The following is a 26,524-nucleotide window of genomic DNA, read 5'->3' as shown; positions in this document are numbered from 1 at the left end:
GCTCATGAGCTGACACACTATGGGTGAGTATAATCTCAGGGAAGCAGGAGGGAGAGAGGGTAGGACAGAGGCTGGGAAAGAATACATAAGATTGTGTAGCACTCCAAGTGTTCTTGCCTGGAGAATCCCAGGGACAGGGGAGCCTGGTGGGCTGCTGTCTATGGGGTCGCACAGAGTCGGACACGACTGAAGCAACTTAGCAGCAGCAGCCCTAACTCGGGATTTGCCACTAGGTGGCACCAGTGGTTAAAAAGAACTCAAAAACAAAACCTGCTTGCCAATACAGGAGACCTAAGAGACAGGTTCAATCCTTAAGTTGGGAAGATCCCCTGGAGAAGGGCACGCCAACCCACTTAGTATTCTTGCCTGGAGAATCCCATCGAGGAGCCTGGCTGGCTACAGTCCATAGGGTGGCAAAGATTTGGACACGACTGAAGCAGCTTGGCATGCATGCACCCTAAACTTGCCACAGTTTTGCAACAAATCAATTGCTTTTTCACTCAGGGAGCCCTCAAAGAAGTTATGTAAATAAAGCTTTGCATCACTGAATGGTGCATTTAGGCAGGGGACTGTGGAGAGGAGAAAAGGGGCAAAATCTTTCCATTGCTTCTAATATCCCATTGTCAGAATCAACTTCTCTGCACATTTGCACTTCAGCCTGATTGGGAGCCCTAGACTATAGAGGGAAGGTTCATGGCATGAGTATGAGAGAAGTTCTGCCTCCGAGTGCCAGAAGGAACTGGAACCTTTGACCAGCAGAAGCAGCTGCCTGAATTCACAACCACAGGAATAGTGCTCTATGTCTGGGGCCGCTGCAACCAGAAGAGTATGTGCACTTGCTCACCATAGCTTAATGGTCAATGTGTGCATCCCCAGCCCTACAGCCCTTGGTCAAAACTTTGCCCAAGTTCTAGTGACCTGCCACCAAACAGTGCATTCTGAGGCTTAGAGCTCCTCTCTCAAGTTCAGCCCCTGAAAGCCAACTCAGCTCCAAACATTGTCATTAAAAAAAACAAAAAACACAGTAAAAAATACCCACATGGTTTATATCTGGTAAACACCACCAAAGCGTAGAGCTGTCTGCCCTGCCTGGAACAGAAACCTCCATCTCTTGCTATGCATTTGGTTCCCCTGAATTCTTTATTTTGCTTCTCAATGTTTGAAGCCTCCTGTGCAAAACACTGAGGTCAGGGTTATACCTGTGAAACTGTCAGTATTCCATTGTAGAGGCAGACCCTTTGGAATTTAGAACAGAGAGGAACATGCAATCCTGCGGGTCGCTCTTGGCCATAAAAAAAGAGGGGCTGGACTATGCTCTCCTTCTAAAACCACTGGAGGCCAGAAGTGTGATGCTAATAGAACTCTCTTCCCATCAGAGGAAACTACAAGAGTGGGAAATAAAGTGTGCTCTCTAACATCCCCAAGCCCCAGGGCACTCATGTCAGGATCTCTTAAATGCTCTCTCATTGGCTCTGCTCTCTGTTTGAGGATCAACAGTTCTCCTTGAGTGGTAAGGTGAGGGGTGGAGTCCTGCCTTCTCCTGGCTGGAGTGGGGAGAGAAAGTAAAATGCCCATTGCTCCTCACCAACCACCATCTCCTCCCCCATCACCCATTTCAGCAAACTCTGACCAACAGCTGATAGAGGAGGTGTAAGAAGCCAGGGAGGTGCTCAAGAGTCATGCAGCCACTTCCGAGTCAATCCTGTGGGATTGTGTCAAAAGTTCCTCTGCAGCACATGTAAGTTGCTATCAACTTTTGAGCTCAGCTTTGAGGCTTTAGGTGTTATTCTGAGGAAAATAGGGAAAGTCTATTCAATACTGTTGCACATTCATTTATTCACTATAAACTGAGTCTCTGTGATTCACCAGGCCCTGTGTTGTATGCTGAGGCTGATATGAGGATGATAGGAGGGTTATACACTAGAACTAGCTGTAACACTCAACTCTAGATAGGCTTTAAGTAGTCTGGGGAGAGAAGTATATGTGCACGTGTGCACACACACACACTTTTGTACGAAGTATAAGAAACATAGATGCCAAAGGTTATGGAAACACATTGAGAGAAATGAGGCCTCACTGAGTGGTGACTTTTGAATTAGATGTCGAAGGATGAGTGAGTTTGGTAGCAAAAAAAGGGGGGAAAGTCATGGCTTCTTGAAAGAAGGTGGTGTGTGTAGGAAATGGAAAGAAGTTTGTGTGGCCGGAATACATGGTAAGTGTTCTTGTCTGTTAAAGGAGATATTGGGAGACAGTGCTGTAAATGTAAGTTGGATCTAGGTCAGGAAGAGCTTTATACCCCATGATGGAGCCTGAACTCTGAATAACTGAAGGATTTCAAGCAGAGTAATAAGTGGAGCTGGGTTTTAGAAAGATCATACTAGCAACTCTGTTGGGAGGGCATCCTGGCACATCTGTTGGGAGTGGTTGTGCCAGGAGGGAATCCGGAAGTGGAGAAAGCACTTGTGAGACTACTATGTAGTCCTGGTGGTAGGTGACAAGGGCGTGTACTAAGGCAGTGGAGGTGGACACTAAAGGGAGATGTGATTTGGGAGATAGTTCAAAAATAAAGTTGACTAGGAATTCCATGGTGGTCCAGTGATTAAGACTCCATGCTTCTATTGCATGCCCCCCCACCCCCGGATTTGATTCCTCATCGGGGGCCTAGGGTCCTGCATGCTGTGTGGCATGTCCAAGGAAAGACAGTTGACTGAACTGGCTTGGGCGACCAATTCGATGTAGAGACTCGGAGATGGCTATGCATCTTCTGTCTTGGGTGATTAGATAGAGTGCTATCTGCAACTAGGAAAAGAAGAAGATGGAAAACACAGAGAGAGGGGGGCAGAGAGAAGACAAAGAAAAGCAGAAGAAGAAGGGGGAAGGGAGGAGAAGAAGAAGGGAAAGGGAGGAGCAGGGAGGAAGAGATAGGGAAGGAGATAAGGAAGAAAAGGAAGAGAGGAGGGAAGGAAGGAAGGAAGAGAACACAGAAAGGAGAGCAGATTTCATGGGGACAACAGACTGGGTTTTATGTCATGTTTGAGATACCTGCAGGTCACTCAGGTTTTGAACAAAACACAGCACTCATCTCAAACTGATAGATGGCTCTCATAACAATGATTTTTACTGAGATTATATGTATGTATGTATGTATATATATATATATATATAAAAGCTCTGAGATTGAAGGACATATATGCACTTCTCTGGGTTATAGATGAATTTGTGGAGGTGATGTTTATTTGCCAGGGGATTTGATAGACATCCAATTTGACAACCATTCGTTGAGCATCAGTTGATACCAGGCACCATGCTGGCTACCCGGGCTTTGCTTTTAAGGAACTCAGTCTTGTTGATGACCCAAAAATGCACATGTCTTTGTAGCAGAGGAACCATGTAGAGGAAAGAGCACTCTCCTGGGTTTAGTTTAGTTTAGTATGTGCTTTACCACTAACTGGTTGCTTAATTTTCAGCTAGTTACACTTCCTCTCTGGTTCTCAACTTCCAACCACAAAGTTAGAGAAGTGGTTTAGATTAAACTATGCTGGGAGGGATTGGGGGCAGGAGGAGAAGGGGACGACAGAGGATGAGATGGCTGGATGGCATCACTGACTCAATGGACATGAGTCTGAGTGAACTCTGGGAGTTGGTGATGGACAGGGAGGCCTGGCGTGCTGCGATTCATGGGGTCGCAAAGAGTCAGACATGACTGAGCAACTGAACTAAACTGATGTTCCCTCCAAACATCAACCATTAGTGATTCCAAGTCTCACTGTATAGAAGTGCTATGGGTTCTCTGAGTTACACAGCAAATCCCTACTGGCTGTCTCACATATGGTATTATAAATTTCCCTGTTACCGTCTCCATACATCTCACCCTCTCCCTCCTCCCCTCCTGCTGTGTCCTGAGGTCTGTTTTCTATGTCTGTTTCTCCATTGCTGCCCTGAAAATAAATTCATCAGTACCATCTTTCTAGATTCCGGGTATGTGCATCTGTATATGATACTTATATTTCTCTTTCTGACTTACCTCACTCTACATAATAGGCTCTAGGTATGACTCAGGGGACTCAAACAGGGGCTCTGTGACAATCCAGAAGAGTAGGGTGAGGAGGGAGATGAGAGAGAGGTTCAGGAGGGAGGGGAGATGGGTGTACCTATGACTGATTTTTGTTGATGTATGACAGAAAACCACAAAATTCTGTGAAGCAAATATCATTCAGTTAAAAAAGCAAAGTGGGCCAAAAAAAAAAAAAAATGCTATAACATCCCGAAGACAGATCCGTCCTAGGAAGGGCTGACATTTGACTCAGGGCTTGGTGAATGAACAGGATTCCAGGATATGCAAATAACAGGAAAGCCCTTCTATGGAGGAAGTACAAAGAGTCTATATTAGAAAATGGGGAAGATCACCCTGCGACTGAGAATAGGGTGTGGTGAACAACAACTGTGGGAAAGCCTGGAGAGGGAAGTGGGCAGCACTGGGTGGAGAAGGATCATGAACTCCTTGCTAAGGGTTTTATTCTAGGCAATGGGGCTTGGAAATGATTCCCTCTGTACAATCCACTGGAGGTGGAGATCAAGATAAGGTGTGATGGGCATCATAAAAATGGAGCAAAGCATCCTATGGCTCAGAGGTGAGACAGATCAACTTTGAATGAAGAAGGCTAAGGGGTGTATTTATTCACAGTGTATTCAATCCCTTTATGGGAAAAATATGAGGCCCAAGGTGAGGAAACAAAGATAGTGGTGGCTACTTTTTCCCGAACCCAGGGTGACTGATGCATCCCAGCATATATAAGAGAAGTTCTTTTAGCAACAGCAGCTGATGGTGTTCTGGTGGAAGAACAGTGCAGAAATCCTGTGAGCTATATCAGTGGCCCACATGAAGTTGGGCAATGGACAGACAGAGCCCTCGCCACTTCTCCATGAACCTCTGCCAAAACCTACAAGGTCTGGGTACTTGGTAGACTCCTAGGATTAGTAGACTCTTAGGATCAGTAGCATCAGCATCATATGGGAGCTTGCTATACATACAGGGTCTTAGCCTCCATCCAGACCCACTGAATAAGACTCTGTGATCCCCAGGTGACCCATAAGCACTTTGAAGTTTGAGAAGCCTTCTTGCTTTCTGAACAGATCTCTCCTCACTCAAACTCCTTCTCTGAATTTACTTCCTATTTCCTGGATTTCCTAGGAAGCACACTGTATCAGATGCCAGTTTGAGGGTAAAAATATATCATAATGATCCACAATATCTTCCTCATTTATTTATTCATTCATTCATTCAAATAGTAATAAAGCACCTGCTATATTTCAATGTGCATTCTATTTGCATCTCTGGTCCTCCTGGCCATGACTGTGCTAGGTTCCTTCTGGCAGGATGGGAAGGATCTAGGTCCGAGTGTGTGAAATCCACATACTTGGACAGGTAGATATTGTTACATGGGCAGGAGAGAAGTTATCCTGGTGTCAGATACTGAGCTTAGAGTTTCAGACACACAGGTGAGTATGGAACGCAGTCCCACCATGGAGAGGTCTATAACAAATCCAGTGTACACATCTCATGGGTGTGTGCTATCGCATTCGGCAGAGCCCACCATAGCCATACCAGACTGATGGCAACTGAGAAAAGCATTGACTGAGAGCAGGTTGTATTCATGGCAGAGCTTGGGTGTTGTCATCATGGAAGAATAGTGGGGATATGTCTGAAGCTCAAGCACAATAAGGAAGCCAGGCAACATCATGGGCCCTGGGTTGGGAACAATATGCTGTTTGGGATATGTGGCAGGGCTGTCAATTTGGAAGTAGACAGGAGTCCCTTGGGGCCCTGTGTTTTGTTCAGATGAGGGTGTGGGCACTTGGGGCACTGGCTGCTGGGTGTGGCCTGGGGTGGCTTAAATCTTCCCACTTCAGTGTCCCTTCCACGACCCTGCAAGAATGGCTCTGGAGTGCAGAGGTTGAGGCAGCAGTCTGGAGCTATGTGGACTCATCTGTGAGGAGTTAATGGATCCAAGAACTGGGGCTTAGAGGCTGCGGTGGAAGCCCCCTTCACCTGGGAGTAGATGACACATGAATCCTGGGAGAAAGAGCACACAGGTGAGGGCCAGAGACCGGTGGGCCTGAGATGGGAGGGTGCACAGGGCATGGGACTCACCGTGTTCTTAAAAGGCTCTGGTTCAGAGGCCGCTGTGGAAAGAAGGGAAGCATTCAAATGTGAACTCAATTCTCCACTTGTATCCAAGCTACAAGAAGGCCCAGCCACAGCCTTCTCCATGGGGCCCGCACAGCCACTGAACCTTTCCTAAGACCCTCAGCCTCACAGCTTCCACCAGCTATCTCTGCAGCATCACTACACTCTTTGTTCCCCATGCAGAGCTCCCCCAGGGGCTCTCAAAAGGAAGAAATCAACTTTTATTTTGTTTATGCTTTGATCATAGATTAATAGTGAATATTATGGAGAGGGGCTTCCCATGTGGCTCAATGGTAAAGAAGCCACCTGCCAGCGTAGATGTGGGTTCGATCCCTGGGTCGAGAAGATCCCCTGGAGGAGGAAATGGCAACCCACTCCAGTATTCTTGCCATGAGAACCCCATGGACAGAGAAGCCTGGTGGGTTACAGACCACGGGATCACTAAGTCAGACACTGACTGAGCATGCACGCACGTTATGGAGAAGCAGCTGGCTTCGAGCAGATTCCAGATCCAGACCACCTAAACTGAGCTCCAGGACAGCTGTGCCACCTCTGTGGCCTTGGATAAGTCACTCAGTATCTCCTGCTTTAGTTGTCTCATCTGTATGATGGGAATAATAATATCTATCTATAGGGTTGTGTGTCCATGTGATTTCTAATATCTGTTATACATTGAGCAATTCCAATGTGAGGGTACAATTCTGAAGGCTATTAACAAACAAACTATAAATATGTATGTATATTTTTAAGGCATATACAATTTAACATTTATTTATAGTACTCAGAACTGTACCAGGCACATAAGAACTGCTCAACACATGTTGATATGATACTAGAAGTTGCTAGTATTATTACTATATTTTCTTAAAGCTGGAAGGAAATATGGCATTCATCAAGCAGGACTTTGTCTTTTAGCTTGGAGTGAATTCTAAGGCTCCCTGGAACTGTCCTGAGAAGCAGAGCTTGGCCCAACACTTGGATTCTGGAGACAAACTGTTCTGTGACTTCAGGCTGGTCATTTAAGGTCTCTTTGCCTCCATTTCCTCATCTAAGAAGTGGGGATAATAGCAATACTCTCATCAAAGGGGATTATAAGTGTGAATAGTTCATTCATGTTAGAGGTCAAGAGGCCACTGAACCAAGAATAGAACAAAAAAAACAGTTCATTTGTCATTTGATTTTATATAAGAGGGATCAAAAAAAGGGGGGGGGAAGCAGAATAACTAAAATCACATGGCAGATTTTTTCAGAATAGAATTAGAACAGCCCCAAAGGTTGTTCTTTCCTTTGGCTGCAGGCAGAAGCCAGGCTGGGATTGTTCACTGCAGACCATCTACCAGGGGGGAGAAATAATGATGCAGCCAGACAACCAGCATAGACTCATCATAAAAGGTGCTCAGATTCTGTTGCTGCTATAGCATCTCTACATCTGCTTCCTCATCTGGTCCTTACAATAACCCTATGAGAGAGTGTGTTTAGCTGAATAATGTCTCCCACAAAGATGTCCATGTCCTGACCCCTAGAACCTGTGAATATGTGACTCTAGATGGTGAAAGGGATTTTTGCACATGTGATTAAGATTAAGGACCTTGAAATGGAGGGATTTTCCTAGATTACCCAGGTGGGACTTTAAGGAGAACTTTAAAATCTGAGAACCTTTCCTAGCTGTGATCAGAGGCAGCACTGACTATTGAAGGAATGGTTAGATAGATGCCACATTGCTGCTTTAAGGACAGAGCGATGGGACCATGAGCCATGGAAAGGGGTATCCTTTAGAAGCTGGAAAAGGCAAGGAAATATATTCTTCCCTGGAGCTTCCAGGAAGGAACTCTGTGGACACTTATTTTGGTCCAGTGAGACCTGAGTTAGATGTCTGATTTACAGCACAGTAAGATAATTAACTAGTATTGTTTAAGCCCTTGTGGTTGTTTGCCACAGCAGCAGTAAAAAAAAGATACAGGCATTAAAGACAGTCCTGTCTCATTTCACAGACAGGACATGGAAGCTCTGAGGGATTAAGTGACTGCCCAGGGCAATGGATTCATTACTCAGATGATGCTGAGGCCATCGATAGAGAATGGAGAAAGCAGTTCTGCACAATAAGCTTGAGTTAATCCCAGTAATATAGCTGGGCATGACTCAAGAAGTCCAGTGACCCAGAACAAGGGGCACATCTATGTCTGGTTGGAGACTGAGCCACACACAGCAATCAACCACCAAAATCAAGGGTCCTTGGGTCTTACCTGTGAGTTTGTTCTCCTTCTTCACACTCCAGACTTCCGAGTACACCACCTCTCCTCTGTTAGGATTTACTTGGAGAGAAGTTGACACTTGAGAGGATTCTAAGATTCTTGCCCCCTTGTCTTGCTACTTCTTTGTCCCCCAGTCATAGCTTATTCTCTAGAGGGAGCAGAGCCCTCTGAGCCTCTGCACTGTCCCTTCCTCATTTCCTGTCCCACCCCTTCCCAGACCAACCCTGGGGTCCCTGCCGAAATGGAGGGTCTTCAGTCCTCACCATTGCTGTATACTGGTTGCAGTTCTATCCAGCCTGGTACATTGTGGTAGGTGGACTCTTGGGGATCTGGGGCTGAAGGATTCCTATGAAACAGAAACATTGATGTTTCCCAGAAATCCTGATAAAGTAGATCTAAGGATCATTCCCTGTTAGCAAGTCTTTATCACAGGATAGTTGCCAAGCCTGGAAACATAGATGAGTGTATAATAAATACTCTATTGTTAGAGATGATTAAATTATAAATCATAATATTAATCCAGACTTTATGGTATGTATCTGGTATGTACTAAGCACTGTGCTAGTACCTATAACAATATTAAGTTGATTCTGTTTTTTTCTCTATTTTATAGATGGAAAAAAAATGGAGGTTCTAACAGATGATCTGCTGAAGACTATGTAACTAGAAAAGGAAAGAACCAAGATTCAAACCTGGCTCCAAAGTCTATACTTTCAGAAATATTGGTATCTCAGAGAAATCCATAATCAGAAAGGCTCAGAGGAACTCGGGATGGTTTGGATGTTGCTACTATGAGCTTGCCCAGGAATAGTTGTGGTGTGGCTCCTAAAGTCAACCTTGGGAATCCAAGATGGCAGCCCCTTCTTCACAGGCCCCACCTCCTATTAGCAGAGAGGTGTCTCTGGATGGCCAAGTTGTGTGACTTCATCTTCTTGGCTGTCATCACAACAGATATTGGTTAGGCTGGGCTGGCCATGACCTAATCAGAGCTTTCCAGGCTTATTAACCTTAGAGCATGTTAGGAAATAGATGGGTTCTGTGCTCATGGTGATCACTCATACAAACTAGGCAACAGTGGACCAAGGACGTAAATTTATAAATAAAAAGCAATCACTTGCTGAAAGGGGGAAAAAATGGAGAAGGAAATGGCAGTATTCTTGCCTGGAGAAGTCCATGGACAGAGGAGCCTGGAGGGTTACAGTCCATGGGGTTGCAAAGAGTCAGACGCAACTGAGCATACAGGCATGAAAGAAAAAAAGGCCTGTTTAGCTAAGTTGGTGGGTGAGAAAGTCCAGGGAATTGCCTTGAGATAACCCAAGGGAGGTGGCAACATGGAACTGGCATAACCCATCTCAGTGACATGAAGCAGTGACTGTGCTCTCAGCAGTGAAAGTGAAAGTGTTAGTCCCTCAGTCATGTCCCACTCTTTAAGACCCCATGGACTGTAGCATGCCAGGCTCCTCTGTCCTTGGAATTCTCCAGGCAAGAATACTGGAGTGGGTAGCTATATCCTTCTCCCAGGGATCTTCCCAACCCAGGGATCAAATCCAGGTCTCCCACATTGAGAGCAGATTCTTTACCATCTGAGCCACCAGGGAATCCCCGTTCTTAGCAGTAGCCAGATTCAATTTCATTTTTATACCCAGTGGCATTTCATTAACCATATGGGAATACAGCCAGGCCTTACCTGGAGGAGTCAACTGTAGGCTTTCCTCCTGAAAGGAAAGCAGAGAAGCATTGAGTCCAGGAAAAGGAAGACTTCACAAGTCTTCCTGTGAGCAGAGCTCATAGGAAGCTCATCTAGAACCTGCCAGAAGTCACTGTCACTAAAATGTGAACCATGCTTTGATATTCACAATGGAGGTAGAAGATTGGGCAAAAACTACTGATCCTGGCTTCCAGAAGTTTATAGTTATAATGCAAAAGGGTAGCCCACAATCCATAATTGTTTAACCTGGAGTTTGTGAAGAACAATGCTCAATAGCTGGATTGGGAAAAGAGACTTATCTACTATGAAAGTACAATACATTTACAAAATTAATAAGTTATCAAAATTTCATTTGATTTCTGTTCTTGCTCCCATTTCTCAGAGTTTTTCTTCTTCTATTCCTGTTCCTAGGGAGTCTTTCAAGGGTAGCAAGGGAGATACACTGCAATTTGTCACGTTGGATAAACTACATCTTGTAAAAGCAACTTCCACCCAAAAGGGCTGTTTTGGCAACTTGGCATTTGAAGAAGACAAATTCTGGAGGATCTAGAGGGGAAGGTAGGAGATGTGGAATTGTGCAGAAAGGAACTGTTGAGAGCTTGGGGGTGGTTCCAAAGGCAGCATGAGCCTAAAGGAACAGAGATGGGAAGGACAGGGACTCAAGCAAAGGTTAGCCAGGGAGTCACCCACCTGCTTTTCTCAGGAGCCAGCAGTAGAACAGCAGTGCCACGGCAGCAATGGCCATCATGCTGAGCAGCCCCCCGGTGACACTGGTGGCAATAAGGCTGTTTTTGCTCCCTGTCAGTCCTGAGGGGGAGACCCCAGGCATGAGCCAGAGGGAGAGGCTTGTGGTCTTGAACTGCCTGACCCCTGAAGCTGATGCCTGGGAGAGGGGATGAACCAAGGGGAGCAGGACTCTTGAGATTAAGCAGGTATAGATGTGGTCCAGGAAATGGCTCTTCTCTTTGTGGGGAAGACTATATCTGTGGCTGATGCAAGGGTTGAGGGTCAGGATGGATGATACTAACTGATGAACATTAAATTCAATGGTCCTCTTTGGCTTTCCTTTCCCATCCAAATTACATGCTCTCAGAAACACTTCTGAAATTAACAACTTGGAATGCTTCCTGCTTTGTGTACCTGTTCCTGAGAGGCACCACCCTGGTCAAGTATTGAGAGGGCACTCAGAGCATCCTTGGAGGACATTTTTTGTCCTCCATGCCCTGGGGCCTGGGCATGGAAAACTTACCCATGACCGAAAGTGTCACTGCCTCACTGCGCTGGGGACCCAGGCCATTGTCGGCCTCACAGGAGTAGGTCCCAGAATGATCTGCAGTCAGCGAGAGGTTTAAGGACACTCCTTGTCCAGAGTGAGACGTGCTGGTCTCCAGGGTGATGTTATTGTGATAAAACCAGTACAGGATCGGGGTAGAGCCTCTCTGAGCCTCACAGCGAAGTTCTAATACATCACCCACCACAACCTGGGCCCTGGCGGTCCTCAGGGTGAGGACAGGGCGAGACACTGGAACTGGGGGAAAACAAAAAGTCAACAGAAGGTCCTATTGCCAACATATTTATAAAGGAACAAAAAATAATGTAAACAAATAATAAAAGTCAGTTCACAACCTAGGAAAATGGGTTGAAAACATGTATGACAGACAAAGCTAGTGACCTGAATCCACGAACAGCTTTTAATGCACAAGAATATCCAACAGGAAAGTGTGAAAAGGCTATGAGCCACTAGAAACTTCAAATAGCCAATAAATATATAAAAATATTATCTTCCTCATTATTTATTAACTGTTTACACACAAAATACCCATCAGATTGGCAAAGGTTAATACAGGCAGATAATTATGATGGAGTTGTGGATTAACAGGCACCTTGATAGGCTCTTGGTGGGAACGCATATTTGAGACACTTTCTTGAATGGAGATTTGGCAGTATTGACCAAATTGAAAATGCACTTAAAGTTTGACCCAGCAAATCTACTTATAAGACTATTTTCTTTAGGGCTACTAACATGACTAACATGGGAGAACAAGATGGCAGAGGAGTTGGTGGACATGGAGTACATCTCTCCCCACGGATACATCAGGAATGCACCTTCAGACACAGAAGTGCACGCAGAACACCAGCTGTGAGACGACAGAAATACATGACCAGCGGAAAAGAATATATAGACCCATGCAAAACTCGGTAGGATGAAGGAACTAGGGGGGAAAACAGAAGTGTTACTAGGACTGGACCTACCCTCCTAGGTGGGGGAACTGAAACAGGGGTCCGGTCCCCACATTGGGGCAATGTCTGAGTCGGAGGAGAAACATTTAAGGTTGAGAGGGAAACAGCTCATCTGCGGCAGCCTAAATGGAATGAGAACCAGAGAGTCCTTGCCACAGCCATATATACCCTGGACAGGGACACAGGTCCCCTGGAAGGTACAGTAGCTGGGAGCTGAAGTGTAGGGATTGTGGAGCAATCCCAGGGTGAGGGCTGCTGTTGACTGTGGAGAAACAGATTGAGGGGATATGAAGGAGGAGATTGTGGTGGGAAATGTGGAGGAAAGCCGGACAGCCATGGAAGCAAGGCGATACTGCTGAGTCACACTTAGGAGGTGGAGTCATCACCATACCCTTTCTCTCCCTACATGCCAGCATCTGCAGCTAAACAATAGAGAGGCTGGCCCATCAAATGCCTGATGAACTGAGGACCCCACCCAGGGTGCCCCTTAAAATGCCTGATATGCTGATCTACAGAGTAGGAACCCAGTCAAGGGGGGCCCTCTATGTGTCAGACACACCAAACAACAGAGAAGGACCCCAGGCAAGGGAGCCCTCTAAGTGCCAGAACAGGTGGAGCTATGGAGAAAAACTAGTCAAAGAGGCTTTTTGATCGCCAGCTACAAGAGGCTTGAAGAAAGACTCTGATAGGGCCATAACTCCTGTGGTTATGTGCCTCCTGTGGAGGCAGTCCATGTCCTGGACTTGTCCACACCAAGTGTGCCACCAGGGTCCCCACAAGTCAAGCAGCTGCGCCACCTTCACACTCAACCCTCACTGGGGCAGAGCTGCCATAGGCAAAAAAAAAAAAAATCTTGCATCTATGCACTCAGGGTTGCTTCAGTCCTGTCTAATTCTTCTCTGTGAGGGGGGATCTCCAGGCAAGAATACTGGAGCGTATTGGCCAATACTGGTTGCCATACCCTTTTAGAGCACTATATTTCCTGCTGCCATAGCCTCCAACTCCCCTGAGTACCTGGTGCTGCCAGAACCCCTGAGACCCAAACAGCTGCACCACCTCCACATCTAGCCCTCACTGGGGCAGGCCCAAGTCCTCCAGGGCAGCCTCAGGAACAAACCCCAGTGGACAATCCACATCAGACGTGGAAATAAAGCCACAATTGAAACCCAGGGGCAGTGTGGCTAAGGAAGAAGACCCAAAACCTTCCCACCAGCTGTACAAGCTGCAGATTAAATCTATATGATCAACTAGGCAGACTATGTGTCTATGGAATATATAAAAGGACATTGAGAGCTCCCACAAAAGAAAACGCACTAGTTCTGATAGGTGGACATTGGAGGCAAGAACACACAGGAGTAAGACCAGATTAGAATCTGAGTTGCCCCCACAGCAGGTCCAGAGATCAGCACAGTGTTAGAGGGCATCCTAGGGAGGTGAGAAGAAAAAGATCTACAAAATCAACCCCAAACAATTAAGAAAATGGCAATAGGTACATATATATCAATAATTACTTTAAGTGTTAATGGATTAAATGCTCCCACCAAAAGACACAGACTGGCTGAATGGATAAAAAAAACAAGACCTATATATATGCTGTCTACAAGAAACCCACTTCAGACCTAAAGACACTTACAGACTGAAAGTGAGAAGATGGAAAAATATATTCCATGCAAATGGGAAGCAAAAGAAAGCTGGAGTAGCAATCCTCATATCAGACAAAATAGACTTTAAGATAAAGAAGATTACAGGAGATAAGGAAGGACACTACTTAATGATCAAGGGATCAATCCAAGAGGGAGACATAACAATTGTAAATATCTGTGTACCCAATATAGGAGCACCTCAATACATAAGACAAACGCTAACATACATAAAAGGAGAAATTGACAGTAACACAATAATGCTAGGAGATTTTAACACGCCACTCACACCAATGGACAGATCATCAAAACAGAAAATTAATAAGGAAACACAAGTCTTAAATGATACATTAGATGAGATGGGTCTCATTGATGTCTACAGCACATTCCATCCAAATGCAGAAGAATACACATTCTTCTCAAGTGCACATGGAACATTCTCCAGAATAGACCACATATTGGGTCACAAATAAAACTTCAGTAAATTTAAGAAAATTGAAGTCATATCAAGTATCTTCTCTGACCACAACACTATGAGACTAGGTCTCAATTACAAGAAAAAACTGTAAAAACACAAACACATGGAGATTAAACAATAAATTTCTAAATAACCAACAGGTTACTGAAGAAACCAAAAGGGAAATAAAAAAATTTATAGAAATAAATGACAATGAAAACACAACAACTCAAAACCTATGGGATGCAGCAAAAGCCGTTCTAAGAGGGAAGTTTATAGCAATACAATCCTACCTCAAAAAATAAGAAAAACATCAAATAGACAACCTAACTTTACACCTAAAACAACTGGAAAGTGAAGAACAAAGAAACCCCAAAATTAGTAGAAGGAAAGAAATCATAAAGATCTGAGCAGAAATAAATGAAAAAGAAATGAAAGAAACAGTAGTAAAGATTCATAAAACTAAAAGCTGGTTCTTTGAGAAGATAAACAAAATTGACAAATCTTTAGCCACACTCATCAAGAAAAAAGAGAGAAGAATCAAATCAACAAAATTAGGAATGAAAAAATTGAAGTTACAACAGAGAAGGCAGAAATACAAAGGATTATAAGAGACAATTATGAACAGTCATATGGCAGTAAAATGGATAGCCTGGGAGAAATGGACAGATTCTTAGAAAAGTTCAATCTTCCAAGACTGAGCCAGGAAGAAATAGAAATTATGAACAACCCAATTACAAGCGTTGAAATTGAAGCTGTGATCAAAAATCTCCCAAAAGCCCAGGACCAGACGGCTTCACAGGAGAATTCTATCAAACGTTTAGAAAAGAGCTAATGCCTATCCTTCTAAAACTCTTTAAAAATCTTGCAGAGGAAGGAACACTTCCAAACTCACTCTACAAGACCACCCTCACCCTGATACCAAAACCAGACAAAGACAACACAAAAAAAGAAAACTACAGGTGAATATAACTGATGAACATAGATGCAAAACTCCTCAACAAAATTTTAGCAAATAAAATTCAGGAACACATCAAAAAGCTCATACACCATAATCAAGTTGGATTTATTCCAGGGATGCAAGGATTCTTCAATATATGGAAATCAATCAATGTGATATACCATATTAACAAATTGAAAGATAAAAACCATATGATAATCTCAATAGAGGTAGAAAAAGCCTTTGACAAAATTCAGCACCTGTTTATACTTAAAACTCTTCAAAAAACTGGCATAGAAAAAAATCTACCTCAGTTAAGGCCAAATATGATAAGCCTACAGCAAACATTACTCTCAATGGTGAAAAACTGAAAGCATTCTCCCTATATCAGGAACAAGACAAGAGTGTTCACTTTCACCACTATTATTCAACATAGTTCTGGAAGTCCTAGCTACAGCAATCATAGAAGAACAAGAAATAAAAGGAATCTAGATCAGAAAAAAAGAAGTAAAGCTCTCACTGTTTGCAGATGACATGGTACTGTACATAGAAAACCCTAAGGATAGTATCAGAAAATTATTAGAGCTAATCAGTAAATTTCACAAAGTTTTAGGATACAAAATCAATACACAGAAATCACTTGAGTTTCTATATGCTAACAATGAAAACTCAGAAAGAGAATTTAAGGAATCAATCCCATTCAGCACTGCAACAAAAAAGAATTAAATGTCTAGGAATAAACTTACCTAAGGAGACAAAACAACTGTACACAGAAAATTATAAGACACTAATGAAAGAAATCAAATATGGCATAAATAGATGGAGAGATATTCCATGTACCTGGGTAGGAAGAATCAATATTGTGAAAATGACTATACTGCCAAACGCAATCTATAGACTCAATACGATCCCTATTAAATTACCAATGGCATTTTTCACAGAACTAGAACAAAAAAATTCACAATTTAAATGGAAACACAAAAGACCCCAAATAGTCAAAACAGTCTTGAGAAAGAAGAATGTAGCTGATGGAATCAACCTTCCTGACTTCAGATTATACTACAAAGCTACAGTCATCAAGATAATATGATACTGACACAAACAAAAATATAGACTAATGGAACCCATAGGTGCATGGGTTTATTTCTAGGCTTTCTATCTAGAAATAAACCCATGCACCTATGGGTACCTTATTTTTGACAAAGGAGGCAAGAATATACAATGGGGCAAAGACAGCCTCTTCAATAAATGGTGCTGGGAAAACTGGACAGCTACATGTAAAAGAATGAAATGAGAACACTTCCTAACACCACACACAGAGATAAACTCAAAATGGATTACAGACCTAAGTGTAAGACCAGAAACTATAAAACTCTTAGAGAAAAACATAGGCAGAACACTCGGTGACATGAATCAAAGCAAGATCCTCTATGACCCACCTCCTAGAGTAATGGAAATGAAAATAAAAGTAAACAAGTGAGACCTGATTAAACTTAAAAGTTTTGCACAGCAAACGAAACTATAAGCAAGGTGAAAAGACAACCTTCAGAATGGGAGAAAATAATGGCAAATGAAGCAACTGACAAAGGATTAATTTTCAAAATATACAAGCAGTTCATACAACTCAATACCAGAAAAACAACCAACCCAATTAAAAAGTGGGAAAAGGACCTAAACAGACTTTTCTCCAAAGACATACAGATGGCTAACAAACACATGAAAAGATGTTTAGTATTGCTCACTATTAGAGAAATGCAAATCAAAACTACAATGAGATATCACCTCACACTGGTCAGAATGGCTGTCCTCCAAAAGTCTCCAAACAATAAATGCTGGAGAGGCTGTGGAGAAAAGGGAATGCTCTTGCACTGTTGGTGGGAATGTAAATTGATACAGCCACTATGGAAGACGGTATGGAGATTCCTTTAAAAAACTAGGAATAAAACCACCATCAGTTCAGTTCAGTTCAGTCACTCAGACGTGTCCGTCTCTTTGCGACCCCATGAATCGCAGCATGCCAGGCCTCCCTGTCCATCACCAACTCCCAGAGGTCACTCAGACTCATATCCATCGAGTCAGTGATACCATCCAGCCATCTCATCCTCTGTCGTCCCCTTCTCCTCCTGCCCGCAATCCCTCCCAGCACCTGACTCTTTTCCAATGAGTCAATTCTTCGCATGAGGTGGCCAAAGTATTGGAGTTTCAACTTTATTATCATTCCTTCCAAAGAAATCCCAGGGCTGATCTCCTTCAGAATGGACTGGTTGGATCTCCTTGCAGTCCAAGGGACTCTCAAGAGTCTTCTCCAACACCACAGTCCAAAATCATCAATTCTTTGGTGTTCAGCTTTCTTCACAGACTAACTCTCATATCCATACATGACCACTGGAGAAACCATAGCCTTGACTAGACGGACCTTTGTTGGCAAAGTAATGTCTCTGCTTTTGAATATGCTATCTAGGTTGGTCATAACTTTCCTTCCAAGGAGTAAGCGTCTTTTAATTTCATGGCTGCAGTCACCATCTGTAGTGATTTTGGAGCCCCCCAAAATAAAGTCTGACACTGTTTCCACTGTTTCCCCATCTATTTCCCATGAAGTGATGGGACCGGATGCCATGATCTTAGTTTTCTGAATATTGAGTTTTAAGCCAACTTTTTCACTCTCCTCTTTCACCTTCATCAAGAGGCCTTTTAGTTCCTCTTCACTTTCTGCCATAGGGTGGTGTCATCTGCATATCTGAGGTTATTGAGATTTCTCCCAGCAATCTTGATTCCAGCTTGTGCTTCTTCCAGCCCAGCGTTTCTCATGATGTACTCTGCATAGAAGTTAAATAAGCAGGGTAACAATATACAGCCTTGACATACTCCTTTTCCTATTTGGAACCAGTCTGTTGTTCCATGTCAAGTTCTAGCTGTTGCTTCCTGACCTGCATATAGGTTTCTCAAGAGGCAGGTCAGGTGGTCTGGTATTTCCATCTCTTTCAGAATTTTCCACAGTTTCTTGTGATCCACACAGTCAAAGGCTTTGGCATAGTCAATAAAGCAGAAATAGATGTTTTTCTGGAACTCTCTTGCTTTTTCTATGATCCAGAGGATGTTGGCAATTTGATCTCTAATTCCTCTGCCTTTTCTAAAACCAGCTTGAACATCAGGAAGTTCACGGTTCACGTATTGCTGAAGCCTGGCTTGGAGAATTTTAAGCATTTCTTTACTAGCATGTGAGATGAGTGCAATTGTGTGGTAGTTTGAGCATTCTTTGGCATTGCCTTTCTTTGGGATTGGAATGAAAACTGACCTTTTCCAGTCCTGTGGCCACTGCTGAGTTTTCCAAATTTGCTGGCATATTGAGTGCAGCACTTTCACAGTATCATCTTTCAGGGTTTGAAATAGCTCGACTGGAATTCCATCCCCTCCACTAGCTTTGTTCGTAGTGATGCTTTCTAAGGCCCACTTGACTTCACATTCCAGGATATCTGGCTCTAGGTCAGTGATCACACCATTGTGATTATCTGGGTCATGATGATCTTTTTTGTACAGTTCTTTTGTGTATTCTTGCCACCTCTTCTTAATATCCTCTGCTTCTTTTAGGTCCATACCATTTCTGTCCTTTATTGAGCTCATCTTTGCATGAAGTGTTCCCTTGGTATCTCTAATTTTCTTGAAGAGATCTCTAGTCTTTCCCATTCTGTTGTTTTCCTCTATTTCTTTGCATTGATTGCTGAGGAAGGCTTTCTGATTTCTTCTTGCTATTCTTTAGAACTCTGCATTCAGATGTTTATATCTTTCCTTTTCTCCTTTGCTTTTGGTTTCTTTTCTTTTCACAGCTATTTGTAAGGCCTCCCCAGACAGCCATTTTGCTTTTTTGCATTTCTTTTCCATGCGCGGGCGCAGGAGGGCCTAGAGGAGCTATTCCACTTTCAAGATCAGAAGAGGCAGCAGTGAGGAGATACCCCTCTTCCAACGTAAGGAGCAGTGGCTGCGCTTTGCTGGAGCAGCCATGAAGAGATACCCCACATCCAAGGTAAGAGAAACCCAAGTAAAACCATCATATGACCTAACAATCCCACTCCTAGGCATATACTCTGAGGAAATCAAAATTGAAAAAGACACATGTATCCCATTGTTCATTGAAGCACTATTTACAATAGCTAGAACATGGAAGCAACCTAGATGTCCATGAACAGATGAATGGATAAAGAAGTTGTGGTACATATACACAATGGAATATTAGTCATAAAAAAGAATGCATTTGAGTCATTTCTAATGAGGTGGATGAACCTAGAACCTATTATACAGAGTGAAGTAAGTCAGAGAAAGATAAATACCGTATTCTAATGCCTATATACATAATCTAGAAAAATGTTACTGAGGGATTTATTTATAGGGCAGCAATGGAGAAACAGACATAGAGAATAGACTTATGGACATAGGGAGAGGGGAGGAGAGGGTGAGATGAATGGAAAGAATAACATGGAAACTTATATTACCATATGTAAAATAGATAGCTAACAGGAATTTGATGTATGGCTCAGGAAACTCAAACAGGGGCTTTGCATCAACCTAGAGGGGTGGGGTGGGGAGGGAGATGGGAGGGAGATTCAAAAGGGAGGGGATATATGTATACCTATGGCTGATTCATGTTGTGGTTTGACAAAATACAACAAAATTCTGTAAAGCAATTATCCTTCAATCAATCGATAAATAAATTAAAAAAAAAAAGCATGACTAACACATCATTGTAAAATAACTATACTTCAATTTAGAGAAGGAGAGATTCCCTGGTGATGACAGTGGTTGAGAATATGTCTGCTAACACTGAGGATGTGGGTTTGATCCCTGGTTGGGAAAGGTTCCACATGCCATGGGGTGAGTGAGCCCGTGCACCACAACTCCTGAAGCCTGCGTGCTCTAGAGCCTGTGCTCTGCAAAAGGACAGGTCACCACAATGAGAGCCCCCACACCGCAACTAGAGAGTATCCCCTGCTTGCTGCAACTGGAGCCCATGCACAGCAACAAAGACTCAGCACAGCCAGATATACATAAATAAACATGTAACTTTACAAAAGGATTTGCAAATATATCTGCACAAATATTTCTGTTGTAGGTTTTTTGCAATTGCTAAAAACTAGAGACAATCTAATCAACTTACTTATAAAACTTGAAAGACGCCCAAAATAAAATTTTAAGTAAAAAATGCAAGCTGCGTAACTATACATGTAGTATGATTCTACTTGTAAAATTTCTATGCCTTTATAATATATTTTAATATTTCTAGAAAAATACACCTGCAAATATTGACAGTGGTTATGTCTTGGAAGCATGTAGGTATGAAAGTGTGTCCACGCAGGTAGAAAGAGAACTTTACTTTTCATATTGTCCCTTTCGTACAATTTGATTTCTTTTTGTCATGAAGGTTCATGTATTCCTTCAAATAATAAATTATTAAAAAGCCGTGTTAAAGCATGAGATCACATCAAAGGGATGACAGGTGTCATAATGTAGATTTACATTAAGAGTTGGATAGGCTTGTTTTTCAATGTGGCTTTACCATTGTTAACTGTGTCTGTAAGCTCATTACTTCCCCTCTCTAAACTTCAGTTTCCTCTCCTGCAAACTGAAGATAAAAAATGATCTCATTTATAACTCAGTTCTTCATCTTAAAGATTAAAGGAGATGTGTGAGGCATATTTATCCCTGGTAGTGAAAAAGGCTCAAGTGTAGAGGTTAGTTGGGAATCAGTGAAAGAAAAACCTGGCCCAACATTTTTGGAGCAGAAAAACCTATACTTAGAATTCTTTAGTTTCCCTTTTGTATCATAGTCATAGATCAAAATGCAGTCTATGTTCTTAAAAACCTTCTTTGCATTTTTACTGAGAGTTCTTTTTTTAATCACACTCAAGAAGACTTCTTTAACTGTGCTGTTGGGAAAGTCAAGGCTCCTAAACAGTAACCACAGTAAGGACCCCAGACTTCAGTTAGAGGTTCTGTGGGCAGGAAGTATGCTGGGCTGTTACCCAGCAAAGAGTAGTCCTGGAGCTCCGTTTTGGAGGCCAGGGAGAGAAGATAGTCAGTCCTTGGTTGTGATGCTGTGGGCAGGACCAACTCACTTCTGACATTGAGTGACACTGACTCACTACGCTGGACCCACAAGCCATTGTCAGCCTCACAGGAGTAGTTTCCAGAATGTTCTGTGGTCAGGGAGAGGTTGAAGGATGTTCCTCCTCCAGAGAGGCTTGAGAAGCTCCCCAGGGCGACATCCTCATGGTAAAACTGGTACCTGATGGGGGGAGAGCCTCTCTGGGTCTCACAGTGAATTTCCAGTATGTCCCCCACCACAGCCTGGACCCTGGGAGTCCTGAGGGTGAGGACAGGATGAGACACTGGAACTGAGGGAAGAAAAAGGGTTAACCATCATTTTCTATTGTATAAATGTGTTCCACCATAGAAAAGACATTTCAAACAGAAAAATATCTTTCTCAGTTTTTAATGACCTGGTGATATCACTAAGAACTGAGCTATAATTTCTTCAAATCTGAAGAAATAGTATCATTTGTGTAGTGTTATATATACATATATATATATATATATATATATATATATATAGTGTTATATAGTTTGGAGTACTTAATCAGTTCAGTTCAGTCTTTCAGTTGTGTCCAACCCTTTGCGACCCGTGGACTGTGGCACATCAAGCTTCCCTGTCTGTCACCAACTCCTGGAGCTTACTCAAACTCATGTCCATTGAGTCAGTGAGGCCATCCAACCATCTCATCCTGTCATCCCCTTCTCCTCCGGCCTTCAATCTTGCCCAGCATCAGGGTCTTTTCCAATGAGTCAGTTATTCATATCAGGTGGCCAAAGTATTGGAGTTTCAGCCTCAGCATCAGTCCTTCCAATGAGTATTTAGAACTGATTTCCTTTTGGACTGGTTGGCTCTCCTTGAAGTCCAAGGGATTCTCAAGAATCTTCTCCAACTCCATAGTTCAACAGCATCAATTTTTCAGTGCTCAGCTTTCTTTATAGTTCAACTCTCACATCCATACATGAGTACTGGAAACACTATAACTTTGACTAGACAGACCTTTGTTGGCAAAGTAATGTCTCTGCTTTTTAATATGCTGTCTATGTTTGCCATAGTTTTTCTTCCAAGAAGCAAGTGTCTTTTAATTTCATGGCTGCAGTCACCATCTGCAGTGATCTTGGAGCCTGAAAAAATAAAGTCTCTCACGGTTTCCATTGTTTCCGCATCTATTTGCCATGAGACCAGATGCCATAATCTTAGTTTTTTGAATGTTGAGTTTTAAGCCAGCTTTTTCACTCTCCTCTTTCACTTTCATCAAGAGGCTCTTTAGTTCCTCTTCACTTTCTGCCATAAGGGTGGGGTCATCTGCATATCTAAGGTTACTGATATTTCACACTATCATAGCAAACACCCTCTTCCAACAATACAAGAGACAACTCTATACATAGACATCACCAGATGTTCAATACTGAAATCAGGTTGATTATATTCTTTGCAACCGAAGATGAAGCAGCTCTATGCAGTCAGCAGAAACAAGACCAGGAGTGGACTGTGCCTCAGATCATGAACTCCTTATTGCAAAATTCAAATTTAAATTGAAGAAAGTAAAAGAAAACCACTAGACCATTCATGTATGACCTAAATCAAATCCCTTACAATTACACAGCAGAAGTGACAAATAGATTCAAGGGATTAGATCTGATAGACAGAGTGCCTGAAGAACTATGGATGAAGGTTCATAACATTGTACAGGAGGCAGTGATCAAAATCATCCCCAAGAAAAAGAAATGAAAAAGGCAAAATGATTGTCTGAGCAGGCCTTACAAATAGCTGAGAAAAGAAGAGAAGTGAAAGACAAAGGAGAAAAAAAAGATATGTCCAGCTGAATGCAGACTTCCAAAGAATAGCAGGGAGTACTTAATACACAATCTCAAAAATGTTTGAGGTATCTGAAAATAAAGATTAAATTGAAACTCAAGTATCAGAGTAGTCAAAAGAAGTAATCAGTTCAATAGAAAATGAGAAACAAGGAAGACTGTTGTTTATATAGCCAGGGATGTAATTGAGCCTTGGCTACATCAAAAATAAGACCCAAAAGAGAATAGATATTGATCAAATTATTGGCTCACTTTTATATTTATTCATCTATCAGAAATTAATTTAGCAATTAATAAGCCTTAGGAACAGGATGGTATACTGGGGATTCAACAGTAAGAAAGACACAGGCTCTCCTCTCATGAAGACTACAATCTAGATGAGATGTTAAGGAGCAGTTAAATAAAAATACAAGTATTTTTATTTTATTGATATAAAGAATAGGATGCTATGAAATGTATAGTACTGGGGCTTGATCTAGTATGGGTTAGTCAAGGAATGCTTCCTCACAAAGTGACATTTGGATTAATCAGGTGAAGAAGGGAATGAAGACTGCACAGGTGGGTAAACTGTATGTGCAAAGGCCCTGAGATGGTAGGAAAGTTGGAGCTTTTGTGTTATTGAAACAAGGTAACAGCAGTGCTATGGGAAGCATTTGAAGAATGCCAAGAAATAGGAGGCTGAAGAGCTAGGCAGAGCTTCACAAGCCATGGTATGGATTTTGATCCTTCTTCACAGAGCAATGGGAAATCTGTAAGTGTCTCTCTACAGAGGCATGAGATGATCAAAGCTATCTTAAAAAAAAAAAAAAGACAATTCTGATCTCAGTGTGTAAAATAGATCGTAATGGCACAAAATTGGAGTGGAAATGTTATTAGAAGTGGAGTGGAGTAGTGGCATTGCAGTAATTGAAATGATGGTAGATATAACTATGATAGTAGCAGTAAAGATAGAAAAAAAGATTTGAGAAATATTTAGAAAAAATAAAAGCAACAGGACTTAATGATTAACTGGCTATGGAGAGCAAGGGAGAGAAACGTCAAGGAAGACTCTTGGATTTTTTGCTTTGCGTATCTGAATGAACAGAGTTATCTTTCACAGAAGTGGGGATAATTTGAAAGAGGACCAGGTCTGGGGGGAATTCCATGCATTTTAAAAGTGTTTCAGGTCATGAACTTTTAAGAGATATGGCATAAGCATGTACTCACCTGGGAGGTTTTGTAGTTAAAAGTTTAATAATGAGAAAATAGAAAGAGAAATTAAGGAAACAATTCCATTCACCATTGCAACGAAAAGAATAAAATACTTAGGAATATATCTACCTAAAGAAACTAAAGACCTATATATAGAAAACTATAAAACACTGGTGAAAGAAATCAAAGAGGACACTAATAGATGGAGAAATATACCGTGTTCATGGATTGGAAGAATCAATATAGTGAAAATGAGTATACTACCCAAAGCAATTTATAGATTCAATGCAATCCCTATCAAGCTACCAACAGTATTCTTCACAGAGCTAGAACAAATAATTTCACAATTTGTATGGAAATACAAAAAACCTTGAATAGCCAAAGCGATCTTGAGAAAGAAGAATGGAACTGGAGGAATCAACTTGCCTGACTTCAGGCTCTACTATAAAGCCACAGTCATCAAGACAGTATGGTACTGGCACAAAGACAGAAATATAGATCAATGGAACAAAATAGAAGGCCCAGAGATAAATCCACGCACATATGGACACCTTATCTTTGACAAAGGAGGCAAGAATATACAATGGATTAAGGAGAAACTCTTTAACAAGTGCTGCTGGGAAAACTGGTCAACCACTTGTAAAAGAATGAAACTAGAACACTTTCTAACACCATACACAAAAATAAACTCAAAATGGATTAAAGATCTAAATGTAACACCAGAAACTATAAAACTCCTAGAGAAGAACATAGGCAAAACACTCTCCGACATACATCACAGCAGGATCCTCTATGATCCACCTCCCAGAATATTGGAAATAAAAGCAAAAATAAACAAATGGGACCTAATTAAACTTAAAAGCTTCTGCACAACAAAGGAAACTATTAGCAAGGTGAAAAGACAGCCTTCAGAATGGGAGAAAATAATAGCAAATGAAGCAACAGACAAACAACTAATCTCAAAAATATACAAGCAACTCCTACAGCTCAATTCCAGAAAAATAAACGACCCAATCAAAAAATGGGCCAAAGAACTAAATAGACATTTCTCCAAAGAAGACATACAGATGGCTAACAAACACATGAAAAGATGCTCAACATCACTCATTATCACAGAAATGCAAATCAAAACCACTATGAGGTACCATTTCACGCCAGTCAGAATGGCTGCGATCCAAAAGTCTACAAGCAATAAATGCTGGAGAGGGTGTGGAGAAAAGGGAACCCTCTTACACTGTTGGTGGGAATGCAAACTAGTACAGCCACTATGGAGAACAGTGTGGAGATTCCTTAAAAAGCTGGAAATAGAACTGCCTTATGACCTAGCAATCCCACTGCTGGGCATACACACTGAGGAAACCAGAATTGAAAGAGACACGTGTACCCCAATGTTCATCGCAGCACTGTTTATAATAGCCAGGACATGGAAGCAACCTAGATGTCCATCAGCAGATGAATGGATAAGAAAGCTGTGGTACATATACACAATGGAGTATTACTCAGCCATTAAAAAGAATATATTTGAATCAGTTCTAATGAGGTGGATGACACTGGAGCCTATTATACACAGTGAAGCAAGCCAGAAAGAAAAACACCAATACAGTATACTAACGCATATATATGGAATTTAGAAAGATGGTAACAATAACCCTGTATACGAGACAGCAAAAGAGACACTGATATATAGAACAGTCTTTTGGACTCTGTGGGAGAGGGAGAGGGTGGGGTGATTTGGGAGAATGGCATTGGAATATGTATAATATCATATATGAAACGAGTCACCAGTCCAGGTTCGATGCACAAAACTAGATGCTTGGGGCTGTTGCACTGGGACGACCCAGAGGGATGGTATGGGGAGGGAGGAGGGAGGAGGGTTCAGGATGGGGAACACATGTATACCTGTGGCAGATTCATCTTGATATATGGCAAAACCAATACAGTATTGTAAAGTTAAATAAAATTAAATAAAAAAAAATACACCACGAAACAAAATAAGACAATGCATTCAA

General features: G+C 42.2%; 1 protein-coding gene across 5 annotated transcripts in view; it reads right to left on the bottom strand.

Moving 5' to 3' along the window:
• Window positions 1–5,244: 5,244 nt before the first annotated feature.
• FCRL5 (Fc receptor like 5) overlaps window positions 5,245–26,524 on the bottom strand; it is a 63,389-nt gene continuing 42,109 nt past the window's right edge. For 3 of the 5 annotated variants that reach the window (XM_061402626.1, XM_061402628.1, XM_061402632.1), the window contains 7 exons: window positions 11,397–11,675; window positions 10,838–10,954; window positions 10,127–10,154; window positions 8,703–8,785; window positions 8,431–8,499; window positions 6,152–6,183; window positions 5,245–6,073 (listed from right to left, as the gene is read on the bottom strand). In XM_061402626.1, the coding sequence (XP_061258610.1) occupies window positions 5,984–6,073; window positions 6,152–6,183; window positions 8,431–8,499; window positions 8,703–8,785; window positions 10,127–10,154; window positions 10,838–10,954; window positions 11,397–11,675 (698 nt within the window). In that variant the 3' untranslated portion in view covers window positions 5,245–5,983. Of the gene's footprint in view, window positions 6,074–6,151; window positions 6,184–8,430; window positions 8,500–8,702; window positions 8,786–10,126; window positions 10,155–10,837; window positions 10,955–11,396; window positions 11,676–21,532; window positions 21,812–26,524 lie in introns of all 5 variants that reach the window. The other 2 variants (XM_061402636.1, XM_061402630.1) reach the window with 2 other exon arrangements.

This window comes from Bos javanicus, chromosome 3 (assembly GCF_032452875.1).
Source record: "Bos javanicus breed banteng chromosome 3, ARS-OSU_banteng_1.0, whole genome shotgun sequence".
NCBI classification, from domain to species: domain Eukaryota; kingdom Metazoa; phylum Chordata; class Mammalia; order Artiodactyla; family Bovidae; genus Bos; species Bos javanicus.
This window is presented reverse-complemented; position numbering and strand designations above follow the sequence as displayed.